The 21,356-nt window shown below is 38.6% G+C and overlaps 1 protein-coding gene across 2 annotated transcripts in view; it reads left to right on the forward strand.

Annotated features, from left to right (window-relative positions):
• The window catches only part of OBI1 (ORC ubiquitin ligase 1), a 39,723-nt gene extending 20,788 nt beyond the window's left edge, over positions 1–18,935 (forward strand). For both annotated transcript variants that reach the window (XM_019742584.2, XM_074329417.1), the window contains exon 6: positions 16,218–18,935. In XM_019742584.2, coding sequence (XP_019598143.2) covers positions 16,218–17,730 — 1,513 coding nt within the window. In that variant the 3' untranslated portion in view covers positions 17,731–18,935. The remainder of the gene's footprint in view (positions 1–16,217) is intronic.
• The last annotated feature ends 2,421 nt before the right edge of the window (positions 18,936–21,356 follow it).

The following is a 21,356-nucleotide window of genomic DNA, read 5'->3' on the forward strand; positions in this document are numbered from 1 at the left end:
GGTATTAAATGCACTGCATTTGATTTATAGCCTTGTTCACGCTGCATCACCAAACCCTAGTGGAATTCAGAGAGAAACTGACCACGACTGAAAATACCCAGATCTGGTTCACCTGAAGAGAGCCTCTATTTGTATTGAAAAGAATATGAAAATTCAGTTTAAAAGTACATGTAAGCAAGTAAAACCATTCTATTTTGTTCCCTTGATTAGGAAGCACCTTGACCAATTATTTTCTGTTGTCTACTTGGATGTCAAGGAATGCTTTTTATACGCATGGCCTTAGTTTCTGATGTATCCTTCAGATTATGCAGATATATTCTATAAATCATGCAGGAGAGGTTTAAAATTTAGACACTAGAGAATTTAAACTGGGAAGTCATATTTGCCACCTTGGGCTGCCATAACAAAATACTATCGATGGGGTGGCTTCAACAAAGGATATTTATTTTCTCACAGTTCTGGAAGCTAAAAGTCCAAAATCAAGGTTCGGCAGTTTGGGTTTCTGGCGAGGACTTTTGGCTCACAAACAGCCAGCCACCTTCTCACTACGCTAGCACATGTCAGAGAGAAAGAGATGTCTGGTCTCTCTTCCTCTTCTTATAAGGACACCAATCCTATCAGATTAGGGCCTCATCCTTGTGATCTAATGTAACCTTAATTACCTCCTAAAATTCCTCTTAAGTATGGTCCCATTGAGTGTTAAGGCTTCAGCATATGAATTTGGCAGATGGGGGTGAAGAGGTGGGAAAAACAAGTCAGTCCATACTAGAATTTATTTCTTTTCAAGATACTCAAACAAGTATCATGCTAGTGCCCCAAAATTAGACTTGACGTGTTTAGAAAGAGGGGAGCTTAAACGTTTACATTGTTCTCAAGTAGACAGTATTGTACAAAAGCAATACATTGTAAACAGTGCTCTAATCTTTTAAAATGAAGATCTGGATTATCATTTATCTCCTCTGTTACTGTTTTTCTATTCTATCTTTTACCCTCTATTATATCCAGTCTTAAAGTGTACCTGGATACTTTTCCTTCCTCGACTTTAACTTAAAATCCCTTTGGAGCAGTGTGGCAGATATCCTACAGAGTTTCAATATCCATTCTATTCCTCGTCAGAAATTCATTGTGCTAATATCTAAACTGGCAGTCAGGAAATTTGATCTTTTTCTTTGAGTTTATTTAGCCACTTCCTGAATTCTTCTTTCTGTTCTAAAATAAGTTATTTCATTTGGGATAAACCATCTGTTTGCCCTTTCAGTTTTCTCCTAACATGGACTCCTAAGAGAATCAGATTTGATATTCAGAACTCAGGAAGTGGTGGTATATCCTTTAGTTGAAAGGTTGATATCTGAAGAAAACTCACATTCCCAGCCAACCCAGAAATGCTGAATGTTTATTTACTTAACACTGTATAAGATACTTTGAACTATACAAAATAAATACTCTTCCTGACCCCTAAATTAGGTTAATTTCCTTACTATATATAATTTCTCTTACTACTGTGTGCTTTCCCTTCTTAGCACATACCACACTTGCTAATAATTAATATTTTGTGTAATTATTTGTTTTATGGCTTTCTTCTGTTTGAGCTAGGGCTATCTGTAATTGTATTCACTGTTGTAGCCACTGTATTTCCTAGAGTTTTGGCTCATACTCTGCTCCTGATAACACATTTGTTGAGTAAATGAATGAAAAACATAGCCCCTAGGACTGTGAGGAAGCAGACAGACAAATCCAGAATGTGGGACACTCAGTGGGAAAAATGACTAGATTCATTCATTAAATCATTGGCACAGTGGGAGGGGGAGGCCTGCTTTACAATAAAAAAGAACTAAGAGACACGATAACCAAATGCAGTACAGTTGACCCTTGAAAAACATGGGTTTGAACTGCATGGATCCGCATACTGTGGACTTTTTTCAATAAATATACAGTTGGTTCTTCATACACCCCGGGGTTTCACATCTTGCGTTCAGCCAATCGCAGATTGAAAACAGCATTTTCGATGCACTGTTAGGAATCCCTGGATGTGGAGGGCTGACTGTGGGTTGTTCTGTGCCGTTTTATATAAGGAACCCATCTGCCACAGATACCAGTGGATGGCAATAGTTAAGTTTTGGGGGAGTCAAAAGTTTATATAAGGGAATTGAGTATCTACAGATTTTTCAACTGTGAGGGGGATGAACACCCCTAACCCCCACGTTGTTCAGGGGTCTACTGTATATGGATTATGTTTGGATATTGATTAATAACAAATGTCCAGACATTTTTGAGGTAATTATGTAAATTTAAATATGAATTAGATATTAGATTATACTAAGGAATTACTGTTAATTTTGCTTAGGTATTATGGTTGCTGAAGAAAATGTCTTTTTTTAAAGAAATGCATACTAAAATATGGACTATAAAATGTTTTAACAAAATAAAAAAGGGATATATATATATATATATATATATATATATATATATACACACACACACACACACACACACACACACACACACACAGAGATATATGAAATGAGTCAAAATCCTGATAAATGTTGAAAGTGGGTGATGAATATATGGGAGTTTGTTACATATTTCTCCCTACTTCTGTGAATGCTTGAACATTTTTATAATAAAAAATCAAAACCAACAAAACATGGTTCCTGCCTCCAAGAAGCTCATAATCTAATGAACTTGAGAGACAAAAATATATGAAACAATGAAATACTAAACAGATACGAAGCCAAAAAGCAGAGACTGCAATATGAGTTCAGAGAATGGCAGGTGGGTTGTAGTGATGACAGTCTTTCTCAAAGAAGCAGGATTTGAGCCCAGCTTTGAAGCATGGAGATTTCAGTGAGGAAGAAGGCATTCTGAGCAACAGGAAGAATGTGAGCTGTTAGAAGTACTGTGGTCCCTTTAGCTCCAGTCCCTTCTCTCTGGTAACAGCCACAGGTCATGCTCAAGAAAGATGGTGGCTTCCCTCCCAAACTCATCAGAGCAGAAGTCCTCTGTGTAATTTGCACAGCTCTCTATTGTGACTGTCATCAATAACCCTAGTAAATAGCTGGTTGGCATGACTCCACTGTCTCCACTACTCTGCTCTCGGGAGAAAGGCCTGTTCCCGGTCCCCTGTTTAACAGTGGGGAATGCCAACAGTGTCACACCTCCATGTAGTAAGAAACAAGAACAGGAAGGAAAGACTTAAGTATTGCGTTTCTCATATTCATAAGTTCCCTTGGCTTCACTTACTATTCCTGAACTGTTCCAGGAAATGTGGATATATTTGTCCTTGATAGAATTAGGAGTTCTTTAGTGATATGTTAGCTTGAAGAAGTATGAAGAATTTACTTGTAAAACATTTGAAAGTTCCATACCCTCTCACCAAGTTCTCTCTCTTCAGTTGTGCCATTTTTTTGCTCTTGGCGTGCGTGATAAGCAGGGTTTGTTCCATGTTGTCAGCTATTATGAGGCTTTAGCAGAGCACTTCTTGCATTCAGCTACTAACTCACCTTAATAGCATAGGGTATAAAACTTCATAGGTCATTATATCAAACTTGGTTATAATTGGATTAATGGCCTTCCTTTCTATAAATATGTATTCAGGAATGTTATGTATTCTTGTGATTGTGTCGTTAGTGAGATCTATGGGTTTGGTAATCTCTCCTTGCATGCAGCACCTCTTTTACTGCACAGCAACTCCAAGGCTTGTCATTATGGACCAGTCTTCACCGTTGCCCCAGCTTCTGGGGGAAGATAAAGGCTGCAGATACTCTCCGGACAGTCAGCAGTGTTTCCTGTTATGGCATATGAAAAGAAGTGCCCTGAGGAAGAAAGAATAGGCTTCATAGATTAGGGTCTGGCTTCCTTCCCTTTTTGCTGTTATTTGTGTTCCTTGAGCCATCTCATCTATTCCCATGGCTTTAATAATAATCTACCTGTATGTCAACGATGACAAAAGAAAATTTAAATCATTGGCCTCACCTTTTCTCCTGAACTGTGGATTCACGTTCCCATCTGTCTACTTTATACCTTCACCTGAGATCCTGTACCTTCGATTTAGAGCAAAGAGGTTAAATACTGTCTTGTGCTGCATAATGTTAAGTCAATGAACGACCACATATACAACAGTCGTCCCATAAAATTATAATGGAACCGAAAACTTCGTATCGCCCATGACGTCACAGCTGTTGTGACCTAGCACAGCACATTAATCACGTGTTTGTGGTGATGCTCGTGAAACAAACCTACTGCGCTGCCAGCTGTTTAAAAGTATTGTGCATACAATTAATTACAGTACTGGGTTATACCACCCAGGTTTGTGTAAGTACAGTATGATGTTCGCACAAAGATGAAATCTGCCTAACATCGTGTTTCTCAGAACATGTCCCCATCTTAAGTGGTGAATGACTGTACAGTAGCCCGCCACCTGCCCTTATCTGCAGTTTTGCTTTCCACGGTTTTAGTTACCTGTGGTTAACAGTTGTCTAAAAATATTAAATGGAAAATTCCAGAAATAAACAATTCATAAGTTTTAAATTGCACGCCATTCTTAGTAGCATGATGAACTCGCTCACGCTGTCCGCCTCCCTCTTCCCAGGAACTGAGTCATCCCTTTGTCCAGCATATTCAGCACGGATGTGCTCCCCGCCCCCCACTGACTTAGTAGCCATCTCAGGTATCAGTATGGCCATGTGGCAGTGTAGCTGTACTGTGTCAATACAGCAGTGCTTGCACTCAAGGAACTGTTACTTAATGATGACCCCAAAGTCATTCCCATAAATTTTATTACAGTATATTTAGTATAGTTATTCTACTTTATTATTATTGTTAATCTTTTATTGTGCCTAATTTATACATTAACCTTTATCATAGGTATGTATGTATGGGGTAAAACATGGTATACATAGGGTTTGGTACTATCCGTGATTTCAGGCGCCCTCCAAGGGGCTTGGAACGTATGCCCTGCAGATGAGGGGGAACTACTGTAAATGCTTAGCTCTGGAGACAGAATATCTGGATTCAAATTTCCCTGCTTTTGCTTTGCCTCTTCTTCCCTTACCCAATTCATTCATTTTCACCATACTCAAAGTTCTCTTTTTATAATGTATAAATTAAGTTTAAATCTCCTCCCTGAAACTATCCAGTGTTTTCCTGAACTAAAGTTCAGGTCCTTCCCGAGCTAGTCTGCGCTTGCCAGTTCTTCTTCATCTCACTCCCATTCCCCTAGCTCACCCTGCTCTGGCCATACTGACTTTTTTCTGTGTCTGTTAGGTTGGTGCAAAAGTAACTGCAGTTTTAAAGGCTAAAAATAATTGCAAAAACCACAGTTACTGTTGCACCAACCTAATAAAACATGCTAGACTTTCCACCTCTGCTTAGAATGTTCTGCTTCCAGATCTTTATGTGGCTGTCTCCTATCATCAATGCAGAGAGGCCTTTCCTGATCATTCAATCAAAAGCAGCTCTCTGCTTTAGCACCTTCTACTTCCCCACTCTGTCTTACAGTGACACCATCGTAACAAAATCATGGTGGGGTGAAGCCATGTGGTTAGTGTGGTTATGAGCTCTCCTAGGAGCCAGGCACCCTCGGACTGAACGCTGGCTTTGTTTACTTGCTATCTCTGATTTGGAGGAAGATGTTTTAACCTTTCTGCATCTCAGTTTCTGTCTTCTGTGAAATGGGGACAGTAGTACTACCTATCTAGTTGTAGTGAGAGTTAAGGGAATTAAAACTTGAACTGCACTTAGAGCCCATGGTTAATGCTCAGTGTTACAATATTACTGTCTTCTTAGCCCTTACCGCTGTCTTAAATTATCTTGTTTGTTTAATTGCTTGACTTATTTCTTGTCTGTCTCCTTCTTTCTAAACTTTAAGCTCCACAAGGGGAAGGACCTAGCTGTTATCTCCCTCACTTGCAAAACCCCAGCACCAAAAAGGCACCTGATAAATATTTGTTGAATAATTAAATTAATAGGTAAATAACATCCGATAAATAACCTCTTAGAGCCATCGTTTTCTTTGAGTAAAATGTCGATAATGTGGTATTGTAAGGTTTAAAGGAAATAATTTTGTCTTTGGCATGATACATAGCACAAAGAACTGGTAGACGTGTGTGTGGAAATAATTGTATCTGTATCTATCCCACGCGAAAGATTGTTTATCCTGTTGCTTTGTTCCTATTCTTAATGGCTTCACTGCTCATCTGGTTGCCTAAGATAAAAACCCCAGTCCTCCTATGTTTCTCCACCACTTCTCATCCCACACTTAATTGTTCACTATAGTCTATGTATCCTGCCTCTTAAATGCCTTTGAAATTCATCTTCTCCTCATTCCCACTGGTGTAGATCCACATGATTTCAGATGTCTATTTTAACAACCTTCCTGCTTGCTCTTCTTTTCCACTCTCAACCCTGAACATCTGCCTTATCGTTGCCTCAGTTCTAGAATATAAATTTGATCGTCTCACTCTTCTGCTTAATAACCTTTGGTGATTCCCCCTTGCCCATAAATTAAAACCCAGATTTCTTAGTACCGTATATGTGAGGCTCCTCACTAATAAATAGGGCTTAAGTTTGGCCTTGTCTCCTCTCCAGCCTCCCCTTGCTTGCACTGTGCTGTGGCCGTGCTGAATTTCTCACTGCGCCCAGATTCGCCATGTTGTGGCAGGTCTTTGTCTCTTTGCCTTTTCCTTTGCCTTCCCTGGTCCTCTCCATTATCCTCTCCTTTTTATTCTGCCTGGTGCATTCCTACCCGTCCTTTGAGATCTAGCCAGTTTGTGTCTTTATCTGTAAGGCCCTCCATGGTTTCCCGAGACAGAAGGAACACTGTCCTCTTGTTCCTCCCATTGCTCTCTCATGTTGTTTTAAGGATCACACTGTATACTGACCCGTTCCATGACTGTCACGCTCAGTTAATCTACCAGCTCCTTGGAGCTAAGATGTACCTCTAAAAATGCATGCATATGTGCATCTATATAAAAATACGTGCGCGTGGATGCATGTGCTTTCCCATGGCAGAAGGAAGGGGTCCTTATGCTCTAGTACTCTGTCCTGCCACTGGGAGGGAACTGACCAGGGAATTGAGGTTTTCAGCTTTCTTGAAACCCAAAGTACAAAAGGTTTAAGAGGGCAAGAAACCAGATTGCTGGCATTTTCTCCAAATGAGGAGAGCAGAAGGATTTCCTGAAGTTGTCCTAAGCTGTACTAGTGACTGGGAGTCAGAAAAGGGAAAGGAGGAGGTGCTGTTAGGGCTTGCCTGGCTCCCAGACAAGGTTTCTTGTCTGAGTCGCCCCATTTGAACTGGGTGTCCTGCCCTTAAGCTGTCTCCGCGCTGACTCTGTGCTGTGGCCCCTTCCCCGTCCATGGGTCTGCTCTTCCTAAGCTGTGTTTTAGGCCAGGCCTGTATCACTGGGACGACTCCTGGCTTTCGACTTCCTCGGCAGCACCTCTGGTCTTGCTGACCTTGCCTGTTGTCCCTTCTTGACCTATTCTGGCCCTTTTTGTTTCTCGTGATTCTGCTCTGACAAACGCCATGATTCCTGGTATTTGACCCCAGCCTGATCCAATGAGTGATTCTGTTGTGCCCTTTGGTTTTCCCGGAAGGGGAACTTGTAGACTGTCAGGGGAGCCTGATCATACCCTGGGGCCAGACTGTGACAGCCAGGTGTGCTCAGGCCCCTCGGCTGCCTGAGGGGCCCTTCTCTGGATATGCAGCTAATTGGGGGTGGACAGTTACTGCAGTTTTCTGTCAGCTTGTCTTTATTGTATTGATAAGATATTTCAAGAGCCTGCAGTGCATGCTAATGACTGAGCAACTGGGTTGCCAGAAAGATTATGAACTGCTTCAGAACAAGGATAATGTCTTTTACTCCTTTTGTTTCCCTTCCTCATAGCCCCTCAGCGTACATTAGTCCTCAGTAATTGTTATCTGAGTAATAATTACAGGGTGGTTGGATCACAGTTTTCAGTTTTGTTTTATTTTGTTTCAGATTGTTCCTTGTGCTGAGAGAGACTGATTTAACTATAGGGAAAAATATATTGATAGATACTAGTCCAGAGATTTTAAAGTGTGCTTTTTTCACCAAAGCATAGTTGTACTCTTACACTATTGAGATTTTGTTGTTGTTAAGGTTATTGTATTTTGGGGAAAAGTGTAAGTCCTTTATTCCTCTTGGAACTGTAAAAAGATATGAAATAGCATGTTTTAAGGTTCTCTCCTTCTATGAAAGATCAGGATCCCCACTGATGTCACGTAAACAAGGTTGATCTTTTTGGACAGAAAATGAGGGCATTTCTGAGATTGAAATGAAATATATTTATTAAATAGAATGAACTTTATTCTACAGTAAGTTAGCCCACCTTCACAGGCAGTATATACATATGGAGCAGCCCTTTTAAGAGACTGACCACAAATGGAAATCTGTTCTTCAATTTACACCTGCTGCCCAATACTCGGGTTGTTTTTAGTAAGAATTTCTGGGTATCTCAGCAAGAATTTTCGACACCACCATTTTTGACTACACATGCCTGGTAAGTTTAGTATAATAAGCATACACACATTTAAAATTTCCCTTAAAATTGTGTTATAAGCTACTATTTTTAAATGCTGCTCTCCATTTGAAAGCTTGCAAAGCAAACGCAACCTTAATTTTTAAACAGTGCTTTTAGAAGGCATAGGGAGGAGAAATGGCCGCAAAGGCCTCGATTCTTGATTCTTTGTCTAGTTCCACTGTCATGTGACCTTTGTCTTGAAGCGGAAAAGGTGTGGCTTTTTTTTTTTAATTCTTGCATATAATGAAACACTTTAGATTTTATGATTAAATTAAGATGCAACATAACATAGCTTGCATTTTTTCCCCCTTAATAGTAGATGCTGAAAGAAGTACCTATGTGATGTTTAGGCCTTAAAATATTGTTATTTAAATTTTTGCCTGTTTCACATAAGTAGCATTGTTTCCTCGTAGCTGAAGACACCTGCTGATTGTGCATGAGGGAGACAAGATGACCATGTGTACTTTCTATACTTAGCACACTTAAAGGTGGAGCTTTCAGTTCATAGCTCTGGGTCAGATTTAGTCTTCATATCTCTGGTTAAAGTAGCCACCCTCTTTGGGTTGTCATTTACCAGGGTGATCTGTTTGTGCTGTAGTTTTCTGCAAGACTGCTATTAAAAAAATGATCTTTGGAAGTTTCAAAATATTCTTGAGCTTGTGTCTAAAACATAGTAGGTGTTTGATAAATATTTATCAACTTTGTATTTATCAGCATACATACCTGTATGTCTTCCCACATCTTGTTTCCTTATTTTCTCTCCATGTTTCTATTAGCAGTGTACTAATAAATATTGCAACACTGCTAGTCCCTTGACTGTGTATGTAGACTTTGTACTCAGTAAATCTAGCTTGCATTTTATACCATTACATCGTATAAATAGGTGCTGATATTACTTATGAAGGAAACTCATGTTCAAACACTTCATATGAGTTCAAACATGATATTTGGACTGAAACAGACTTGAATTCAAATCCTTTCCTGCTGTTCACTTTCTGTATAACCTTGAACAAGAGACAACCTTTTTAAGCTTCTTGTTTCTCATCTTTAAAACAAAAATAACATATCTTGCTTGACATGACAATTGTTGTCGTGTCAACAATAAAGTTGACAATTAAATTAGATAATATATCAAGAATATAGTAATGTGCTTGACACGAGGAAACATCAATAAGTGTGGCTGCTGCTGTTATTACTGTCATCATTGTCAATTGTTGTCACTTAGACTACTGTTAAGGATTTATCTGTTACCCATACTCTTGGTAAGTTCCATCCCAACAGTTCACTTTCCTTTTTTTTTTTTTTTTTTTTTTTTTTATTATGGGCCAAGGAACAAAAATTTTATCTTGAGTCTTCAGGGGGGGAGAATTTCTTCCTGTTCTCTCTCAGTCTGCCTCCTGTTATTTAATACATTTTTTTGTGGAACCAATTTGTGTGACTAAGATTGGCCATAGACAGAACATTTACGATTAACAGATTCTCTAGGAATGTAGCATGTTCATAACTGTTTAATTTTAAAAAGAGAAAACTCTCTTGAAGAAACATTGCGAGTCCGATGGCTCAACAGCAGATAAAGATGCATAGGCCACTTCCGTAGCTTCCCTAGTAGTTTAAAGACAGGCGCTCCCCCATCCTCCTGACACACACACAGGATGAGATGACGAGGGGTAATGCACGAACAACTCGTTGGGAGCAGGTGAGAGAAAAAGGCCCCACCACCAAATACAGTTTTGAGCTCCCCATAGACCTGGTTCTCCCTGTCCTCTTTCCCAAAAATTTGCACCCTGCCTACCTTGTACACAAAAGACATAGCAGAGCACAGCACTGGGACCTCTCCCTTTTCGTCCACTTCTAGCAAAACTCAGGTTTCTGAGGAGCTCATGTTACAAGCTACTCGCTTAAATCAAAACAAAGAGTTTGCAAACTGAAGGAAACTCTACCTAGTGGATTACGCTTTAGGAGAAAATAGGAAAGGGGAAGGAAAAATGGAAAGTTCTATCTGAAACTCTACCTCTCCTCCATGTTTAAAATAAAGAAGATACGGGGCAGCCAGATGGCTCAGTTGGTTAAAGCGCAAGCTCTGAACAACAGGGTTGCCGGTTCGATTCCCACATGGGCCAGTGAGCTGCTCCCTCCACAACTAGATTGAAGACAACGAGCTGCTGCTGAGCTACCAGAGGTTGCTTGTACAATTCCTACATGGGATGGTGGGCTGCGCCCCTGCAACTAAAGATTGAAAACCGCAACTGGACTTGGAGCTGAGCTGCGCCCTCCACAACTAGATTGAAGGACAATGACTTGGAGCTAATGGGCCCTGGAAAAACACACTGTTCCCCAATATTCCCCAATAAAATTTAAAAAAATAAAGAAGATACTTTTCTAACATCTCTGAGAGTCCAGGAATGAGAAGATACGCAACTACAGCTATGTAGAATGCAACTGTGCAATAAAATCCACTCTATATGAATGGGTCTTACAATAAAATCCACTCTATGTGAATGGGTCTTACAATAAAATCCACTCTATATGAATGAGTCATTCTTAGGGTAAGTATGGCAGTTCTTTAAAAAAAATGATTTTGACACCCACATAAGTTTACTTGGTTTTCTCACATACCAATCCTTAGGTAAGCCTGTGCTTGTTTCAGCAGCACATATGCTAAAATTGGTAATCCTCACTTTGCATGGTTCTATAGGACCATAAAAATGACCATTCAAACTAAAACCACACAAAACAGTCTTAATAATCAATGGGAAAAATCTAATTGTTCCATAACCTTTAACAATTTTTGTCAAAAACATTAAATCTCTCATTGTCAATTATAAGTATACGTGAAAATGAAAAAAAGCAATAAAAGTAATATGTATTTCGTATGCTAATATTTATGTAGTACAGTTGAAAACATTGAGAATTAAAGTGTTTTATTTCTTTGTAACAAACTTATGGAGACTAATCTGAATCGTGCTTGCCGTCCAATTGGATAACTTAGGAAGCGCTAGCATCTTTTCTAACGCCTTAACGAACTGTCACACTCCTGAGTTTGCATCTGCTTCCAGCATTTTGTCCTTTGTGCTTTCAGTGTTGTGAAATATCTCCATATTGCTTTAATGTGAAGTTTTTTACCAGCCTGTCACTTCCTCTAGACATCTTTCGCCTTTTCGTCACAGTCACGATCCTCATTTATGTCACTAAGTTGGCCTCTCCCAGATTCCTCTGGCATAATCTAGGGTCTCTCGAATGGTGGTAGTTTCATCTAGTCTTGTATAACTACATTTACATTTGATTCTAATTTCACTTCTAACATTAATCACTTCTCCTCTTTGCTGCACCTTCATCTCTGCTGGCTAATTATCCACCTTTGTAAAAGACCATGTGGCAGCACAACTCCATGTTTTACTGTGTATGAACTGAATAACAGACGAATAACACCAGCCACTTTCAGACTTTGAAAGACGTGATTGGGCCACTGATCACCATGAACATCTGTTTTGTGAACTGAAAAGCTAGCAGTGAAGTTTTTACCTATGCAGTTACTCACAGTTAATATAATGTGGTATATTTGAACCATGTTGTTAAGTGACTGGTGTTATTCAATTAAACTGTGGTAACTGAAATTTGTGTGTATCAGAACCATATACAGCAAGGATATCAACACTGAAAATCTGTCAGGCCAGATTCAAAGTTTGCTTTCATTTTGTTTCACTGTTACGTCAGCTAGTAAGTAAGGAGAAGATACAAAATCAAAGACACAATGGGAGGCAGATGGGCTCACTTCCCCAGTGTTCCCCTTGTACCTCAAGCGGATGTTTCTGAAGTTTGGTGGTCTCAGCAACCCACTGGGCTTCCAGCATTTATCCCTTATGTTGGGATGCCATTGAGAACTAGAGGCAAAATAAATTGCTCAGTGTTTCACCACTAGTTAACGGCAGCCTACCACTAGAGATTCGTTCTTTTGATACTTGGTTCTGACATTTATTCTTTTATCACGTTTGCTTTCTTCTGATCCCCTTCAAACACATTCTGTTCCTCCTATGTGATGGGCTATGAGAACATGTGATCTTGGGAACTTTTCTTCGTTGGAGACACCCTTACAATGGTCATAATATCTCAAAGGTGAAGCCAATAGGACTTTCATTTCTCTTACTTCTAGTAGGGACGGAAACAGTCTTGTACTCTGTAGCTTTTTTGGGCAAGGGGAGCCCTCAACCAGATTGTACACCTCAGTTAACATTCCAAGATCAAAAATCCTTTAAGCTTCTCCTAGATTCCAGCAGAACACACTTCTGATATCAGCTGCAGCTCCCATACTGCTCTACGATGTTTTCTCTGACATAATGAAGCCTTTGGCCATCACTGCTACTTTGAAAATCAAAGCCTTTTGGTCTCTAATGGAATGTTTATGAACGTACTCCGTTGTGAAACTTGCTCTGGAAAAGGAAGCACGTATGGCAAATGATGTTAGAAGTCCCTCCAGCTTGCCGTGGCTCTGATTCATTTAGTGATATGTGCTCTGGAAATATCTGGCATTAGTGTGAATAAGTGTGTTGAGACCCAAAGCTAAATAAGTTCTCATCCTCCTTGTGTTCTTCCAGGGAAGTATAGCATCAGATACATGCATCTGTACTTGTTATTTCCATATGACCAAGTAAATTGCCCTTTGCCAAATTTAAATAGGTATCTCGGGTAAACTACAAATCCCTAATCCCTACGTCAAAAGGCTCATCTGTTTGCATTCTTTTGCTAAGATGAAAATGAAAGGTTTTTGGGTGGAGTAGAATGGCAATCCTGTATTTAAAAAACTGTGCTGTGTATCTGTCATTCTCTGTGGCTTCCCTTGGTGTCAGTGAAAAAAAAAGAAAACAGTCAAATATATGAAACATTTAATTTAGTAACATAGTGACTCGTAATGCTTGTGTGTAAAAGGAATCCTGTGGTGTTGGCTCTGCCTTAATGTAAGGCTTTGGTGTGCATGTTAAAGTAAGGAAACAATATTTATTCAAGAAATATTTAATGAGGGGCTGCTGTATACCAGCAATTGTTCTAGGGAGCTGGCACTAAATATAAGATGGTCAAACTCCTTACTTTCTTGGAGCTTATAGTCTAGTGGGGAAGACAGAGACGGAAAACAAATAAATTATGTGGGTTGATTAATTAATTGATCAGTTCCATGGCTTTCACTCTGTGTTTCTCTTCCTTTGCCCATCAGCCCAGGTCCCTTACTAGCGTGGTAAAAACATCTGATCACTCAAAGTATTAGAGACTTGCAAAGTATTGAAATGGAACTTGGGGGAATTGAGGGCAATGACCTTTTCGAAAAAGCCAGCCTCCATCAGTGACTTCTGCTTGCTTGTTCCTCTCAGATGTGCTGGCCTTTGTTGTTCGTTCTCATGGTACTTCAGCTGTCTCTCGGAAATAACACAAGAAATATGGTTAAGACTATCATTTTGACTTCAACTCAAGACCATTTGTTAATTTATGTCTTTTTAAAAAGAATTTTAAAAAACACATGGGGCAAACGTAGCATCTTTAAAGACGTTATGCTTGAAATTCTAGGCTAAAACCTGGAATAAGAGGCTGCTTGTATTTTGGGTAATGTTTCTTATTTGTCACTAGTCTTTCCTTATGTAAAGCTCTCAGCTCCCAAGGACATCCTTTGGTAACAGACTTACTATCTAGTGGACATTATTTGATTTTAAATTGTTTGATATTTTTCATCTGAAAATATCTTTATTAGAAAAATTGCTCTTAAGAAAAAACAAATTTTATCTTGGTAAACAAATTGAAGACTGTCACTTCTGCTGTGTGCGTTAAATAAACATACTACATAGTTTTTCCATTTAAAAATATGGGGGTTATTTGATTATACCAGGGTCGTTATAATCAAGAACTCACATTTTTGCTGAATGCGCTAAAGATCTTCGTCCACTTTTTAAAATTCTATTACAGAAACTACAGCTCTGTCAAATACTACATTTACAAACCAAAATATTTTTCTTTAACAAAGAAGGAAAAACTCCCATCTTTCATTTAACCAAATACTCATTCAACCAAAAATTTTGTCTTTAAAACAGGGAGGCTTGTTATTGTGGCTACTTTTGTTTTTGTTATATCTATGCTTTTTTTCTTTTGCCTTTTAGAGGTTGAAGGGAGTGTGCTTTTTTCCGAAAGTTCAGTTAATTGCAGTGAATAGATCAATATTTGGCAACAAGTCTTTGAAGGCCCTTTCTAAGTCTGGGATTTTCTGAATCTAATCTTGCCTTTGCCCCTGCTTTTCTCCCTTAGTGGCAAGAGCAGGGATCGTGTCAGGAGTAAGCTGGAGAGTGAATTGGGCTGTAATTTAGGAGGAGGTGATGGGCATTGTGTGGGACTCAGAGTATGCAGTGGTTGGCTCTGAGAGGTGCAGTTACTATTGGTCCCTTCTTTATAGTTTTTATTTGTTAAATACCTAGTCCATTTTATTAATTGTAATCATTTTTATTGTTGGGGGGGGGAGATAAAACTATTTTAAGAAGTGAACTTCTCAAGTACCTTCCCCCAAAGAGAAAACACCTGAATTCTTCAAGATGGAAAAAAAAAAAAAAGATTTTAAAAAGCCTTTTTAAAAGAACTTGCATGGAAAGAAGTTATTTTTCATGGGGTTAGACTGTAAGGCTTGTGTTTACTGGCTCATAAGAAGCAGTTTCCTGAAAGATGGAATTTTCCTTGATAGATGGAATTTAATGTCCCTTGAAGCTGGATGAGTCTTTTTGATCTTTGTATCCCCAGTTCCAAGTATACTACCAGCCCGTACTAGGTGCTCAAAAATTGTTTTCTGAGCTAAACCCAATACCTATTCTTAAGGGAATAATGAAAACAAGATAATCCCGAGTAAAAAGAGTGAATTTTTGATGTGTTCTTTTTCAGTTTCTCTCCAAAATGTTCCTTTTCAGAAAATGTGAAAATGTTTGTATGTGTAAAATATTGGAACCACAAGCACTGACTTTGTATTTCAAAGTTGGAGGAAATGAGATTGATGTTTCACAGAGTTGTAAAATGCCAAAACTAAATAGGACTGAAATGAATTAAAGCCCAGTGTTCAGAAAGGCCAACTCAAAGCTTCAGATCAAGGGTAGCTGTAATGGAAAGGGTCCAAATAAGTATTTAAAACCACCCCTGCTGGGACTGCTAAGATTTCTGAATTTCAAATTGGCATTTTATGTTTGACAAGGTGACATTGTATAAGAAATGTATTATAAAACAGTACTGTACGATAGGAAAATGATTGAATGTAAATATTTCAAGATGTGGACCACTGTTCAAATGTTATCATAAATCTCTGCCATTGTTTTAGGGGATAACTCTCCATGCATATATGAGCTGAATTGATAGAGCTAGCTAGGTCTTGGAAGGGAAATCTTCAGTGAGTTTGTGCCTCTTTGCTACCACCAGTTTGATTTGACCACAAAAGTATTCTATTAGATCTTTGCCATTATTATCATATGCTTATTATTACATAAGTGAGAAAACCCTTTTTTGGAAGATACTACGTCTGGTTTAGCTCTTGTCCTATTCATCGAGTGGTCTGAAATGTCACTGTCATGTGAAATTAGAATGGGCTGAGACAATTGGCGTTAAATTTTGAAAAGGAAAGAAAAAAGCTTGAACTGTAAGGTTAACTATCCTTCCATTCCTTGCAGGTTTGGAAGGTTTACAGTAGCTGCTCTTCAGTCCAAAGTAGAACAGTATGAACGTGAAACCAATCGCCTCAAAAAAGCCCTGGAACGAAGTGATAAGTACATAGAGGAACTAGAATCTCAAATTGCACAGTTGAAAAATTCAAGTGAAGAGAAGGAATCTATGAATTCCATTTGCCAGAGAGCACTTCCTGCAGACGGCCAGGGGAGCGAGGGAAGTGGGGAGGATATGCCATCAAAGAATCAAGGTGATGGTGCCGGAAAGCAGCTTGGCTCATCCAGCTCCAGTGCTCACCTGGCACAGCCTTCTAACAGTTCTGCCCGGCAGGAAAGCACCAGCAGAGCAGAACCAAACTGTTGTAACAACAAAGACCTATATCAAAAACAGGTGGAAATAATGTTAGATGGGACAGATACAAGTATGGATACCTATCTGGAAAGAGAATGGGGTAATAAGTCAAGTGATTGTGTGCCCCACAAAGATGAAGAACTTTATGATCTCCCAGCTCCCTGTACCCCCTTGTCCCTTAGTTGCCTTCAGCTCAGTACTCCAGAAAATAGAGACAGCTCTGTGGTCAAAGCAGGAGGCTCCAAAATGCCCTCAAACCATCTCAGAAAATTGGTGTTTGATGATTTTTGTGATTCTCCGAATGTCTGTAGTAAAGATTCTTCAGAAGATGATAGAAGTGAAAATGAAAAGAAATCAGAATGTTTTCCTTCCCCAAAGACAGGGTTTTGGGGTTGTTCCACAAGCTATGCCCAAAGCTTGGATTTTGAAAACTCAGAGGGGAACACAATAGCAATTTCTGTTGGAGAAACTTCTTCAAAATTGAGTGAGAAATCAGGTTCATGTTTATCCAAGAGGTTGAATTCTATTCGCTCTTTTGAAATGAATCGGACAAGAACATCCAGCGAAGCTTCAATGGACGCGGCTTACCTTGACAAAATCTCTGAGCTGGATTCCATGATGTCAGAGTCTGACAACAGTAAGAGCCCTTGTAATAACGGTTTCAAGTCAGTGGATTTGGATGGGTTATCAAAGTCGTCTCAAGGCAGTGACTTTCTTGAGGAACCAGATAAGTTGGAAGAAAGAACTAAGCCAAATCTTTCCAAGGATTCTCTAACTACTGGTCAGTTAGTGAATGGAAATGAATGGAAACCCTCTTCATTTTTTCTCCTCTCTCCATCTGACCAAGGAATGGATGAAGATTTTTCACTCCATCCCTGTTCTGACTCAGGAACTAATGAAATCAAACCCCCAAGCTGTTTGTTTCAGACTGAGTTTTCCCAGGGTGTTCTGTTAAGCAGTTCACACCGGCTGTTTGAAGATCAAAGGTTTGGGTCATCTGTGTTTAAAATGTCCTCAGACATGCATGGTCTTCATAACCACCTTCAGTCTCCTTGGTCTGCTTCTTTTGTGCCTGAAAAGAAGAATAAAAATGTGAATCAATCGACCAAAAGAAAAATCCAGAGCAGCCTTTCCAATGCCAGCCCATCAAAAGCAACTAAAAGTTGACTCCTTAGGAAGATGTCATTTATGTTTTTGTCCTGAGAGGAATATAAGTTTTTAAAGTTACTTTTTTCCCCTCATAAAAGTTTTTTGAATTGATCATCCTTAGTCAGGTGTCAAGTCAGAATGGTGGATTGCCTGTACTTAGAATACTTTGTTCATTTTGAAGAGTTTGTTCTTTTTCATTTTCATTAGGGAATCTTTTTGACCAGAAAAGGTAGAGAGAGGGTTTCTTTTTAATGAATAGTGTATGTATCCGGTTTGGGTATATTCTGTTTTGAATCTCGATTAAACTGTTAGATACAATGGCCTATTAATGAGCTTCAGTTGTCTCGGAATGTGTATTTCTTAAATATTATAAAACTTTATGTTTTATCTACACACTGCTCGTAGGACACTTGAGTTTCTTTAAAGCTTTTCCTAGAGTGGTCGTTATTTTGCCTGCCCCCTTTTATTTATGTTTAGTGGTGGCCTTTTATGCAAGGCCATGATGGAGAAATAGCACTCGAACCTTCGACCAATCAATATTCATTTACCTTTTTTTAGGTTTTACATAGATGTTTGCATTTTTAATATGTTCAGTTTTTGTAAAAACGTTTTGCTAGTATGAAAGAATACATTTCTATATGTATGTTTTATGTCAGATAACTTTCATTTGTTCATCTTTTTGTTGTGTTGAAAATCAGAAATTGAGCCTACTTTGAAAAAAAAAAGGCATAGGACAGTTAGGGTTGGGGAACCTGAACATGGTAACGTCATACTGCCAGATGTACCCGTACAAAATCACTCACTGACAAGTTCTTGATCCACTGACATCCCAGGAGTGATGAAGTTCTTGTTTGCATGTCATTGTTCTTTGTGAAAACATTATGCATGGTAGCATTCTTGCTTGCACTGTTTTTTCTTAAGAAAAAGAAGTTTCAGTTCGCTAATAGAATTATCTTTTATGTAGGACAAAATTTTGTTTTGTTTTTCATCAAGAGTGTTGGGATGAGAACAGGTCAGCTAAGCACAATTTTTAATTTAAGCTCTGAAAAAGTATATTCTAAACATGTTTGGTAGGCCTGTATAGGCTTTTAAAAATGATTTGTATGCTAATGACTTGTTTATCTAATGCGCACTGAACATTTTACGTTAATACTGTACTGTTTTACATTACTACTGCATGCTTTTGTATGTGAATTGAATAAAGGATGTCATAAGCACTGTAATCTTGTTGTTTTCTCAGATATTGAATTAGCCTATAAAGATCAATCAAACTTACCATTTTTAATTGATCTTATGACATAGGGGTTGACACACTATGGCCCATGGACCAAAGCTGGCCAGCACCTGTTTTTTTGGGAAAGGCCAATGAACGAAAAATGGATTTTACACTTTTTAATGTTATTTTAAAATTCAAAGACTATTTCATAACACAGGGAAATATATGAAATTCAAATTTCAGTGTTTCTAAATAAAGTCTTATTGGAGCACAGCTATACTCATTTGTTGATTATCTATGGCTGCTTTTGCACTTGCAGTGGCAGAGTTGAATAGTGACAGAGACCATGTTGCCCGCATAGCCTAAAATATCTCACAGAAAATTTTGCTGACTCCTGTTACAAAAGACTCTAAGGATTCAACAAAACTATAGATGTATAACAAATCACTTTTGATGTGGAGAATCGTGTCCTCCACTTTCAGAAGTAATAAGAACCAAAATAAAGAGTTTTGAAAAGCTAATATAAAGCATATGTTTTTGGTTTTAGCATACGTTTTCCAATAAGTATTTGTGCATCATTGTATCTTTGTGATATGGAAAAAGCTAACGGATACTTTCAGAGGTATTAGCAGTTTAAATATCTTTGAGAGTGTTATATACTTGAAATTAAATGGAGAAATATAAAATTTTTCTGAACTAATAGAGTAAATCTGGGGGTAAGTCTCATTCTCATTCTGTGTGTAACTCTTCTTTACCACGAATTTATCAGTTTTCAATCCAAATGTATACTGACACTCTGCCGTGGAAATCCAGTGTGTAACCTGATTTACTAATGCCTACCCGGGGTGAGAGTGTCAGTATTGGACCAGGGTATTTCCTCTCTGCTTTAGAAACTGTTCCATCCTCCCCAAAACTGTGTTTCACATACTAAATTAATCAATCCTGTGACATTCCTTAGATGAAGGGAATAATCTATGCAGGATTTGATTTTAATCACACATTCTCATTTGTCCTTTTTACCATAATCTGGTATATCATGACAAATACGGTTGTCTCACATATTTTTAAATATATACACACACTCTAAAAAAAAAACACACTACCTTTTATTGAAACCAAGTACTTTGCTAACCTCTATCTCATCTAATCCCCTTTTCAAATTCTGTGAGCCAACTATGGTCCCTTTACAAATAAGTGAAGTGAGGATTAGTGGTCACACTGCTGGAATGGGATAGCACTGTGTCTTGGAACTGGGTCTCTGACTCCAGAGCTTGTAATCTTCATCCCCCATGCTTTGGAGCTCACATGTGTAGACCAAAGGACCAATGGATTTGAAATTTCCAAGGATTCTTTTTAAAGTACTGTTTTGCAAGTATTAGCATGTTTCTTTTTCAAGTAACATTTAATCCCTGCCTACGTTCCTGGATCTCACTCTACTACTAAGTGACAGCTCAATGATGGGAGTGTGTGTGTGTGTGCAACTTTTAAGTTTATAAAATTCACATTAACGCTGACATGTAGATGATTTTAAAAATAGCACTAAGGCTATGTTAGGGAAAGATGCACTAGTGAAAGGAAGCAGACACTTATCCGTTCATGTCTTTATAAAAACAGCATCTATTGACTGTTCACCTTTCTAAAATGCTATAGCTAAGAGAATGTGACATAATGCTAGATTGTTTTTATGACAGGACCTGTAATGTTCATCTTTTAATTTTCAAAATCATCCCATCCAAAATGACAAGTCTTTTCCCTGTTTTAATGGATTCACTAAGACCAAAACTTGAAGATGTATAGCCCCTTAATTTCAAATTTGCTTTTTCTATAATCTCTCAATCTGTTTACTTTGGTTTGAAACGAAGGCACCACTGAACAAGGGAAGAAATTTGGTCTTGAACCCTAAGATGTTTCAGGAACTTGTTTCTATGTAGTTGAATGGTTTCGATTTTTCAAAGTAAGACATGCACTAGGTTTTCCCCCCACTCACTTTTGTACCTATGAATGATATTTGTAGAGAACATCAAACTGACATTAACAGTTTAACTTTATGGAATGTGATCTATTAGATTAGAAGGGTTTCCCAAGCCTCCTAAGGTCTTTCATTCCTATTTGTGGGAGTCCTGCAACACAGTCGGCCTGTCATGATGTAATCTGATGCTTCTAATAATACTTGGCAGAGAGAAAACCTTTTAAGCAATGATCTCAGTGCATAGTGAACATTTAGTGCCTAATTCTCGGAACCCCACTCCGAGGAGGAAGCATCTATTAAATGCAGATTTAAGAACTCATCTGGAGCTCAGGCTAGGGTGATCTTCAGTTTTTATGACAGAGGCAGTCTAGATAGAATACCTTGAATTCAAGCTCTTCGAAGACAGTAGATTCCTAGGTCTGCTGTGTCTTAACAGGGAGCAGACCCCCTCTAATAAAT

Source organism: Rhinolophus sinicus, chromosome 16, assembly GCF_057876585.1.
Source record: "Rhinolophus sinicus isolate RSI-liver-muscle chromosome 16, RSI-T2T, whole genome shotgun sequence".
Classification (NCBI taxonomy): domain Eukaryota; kingdom Metazoa; phylum Chordata; class Mammalia; order Chiroptera; family Rhinolophidae; genus Rhinolophus; species Rhinolophus sinicus.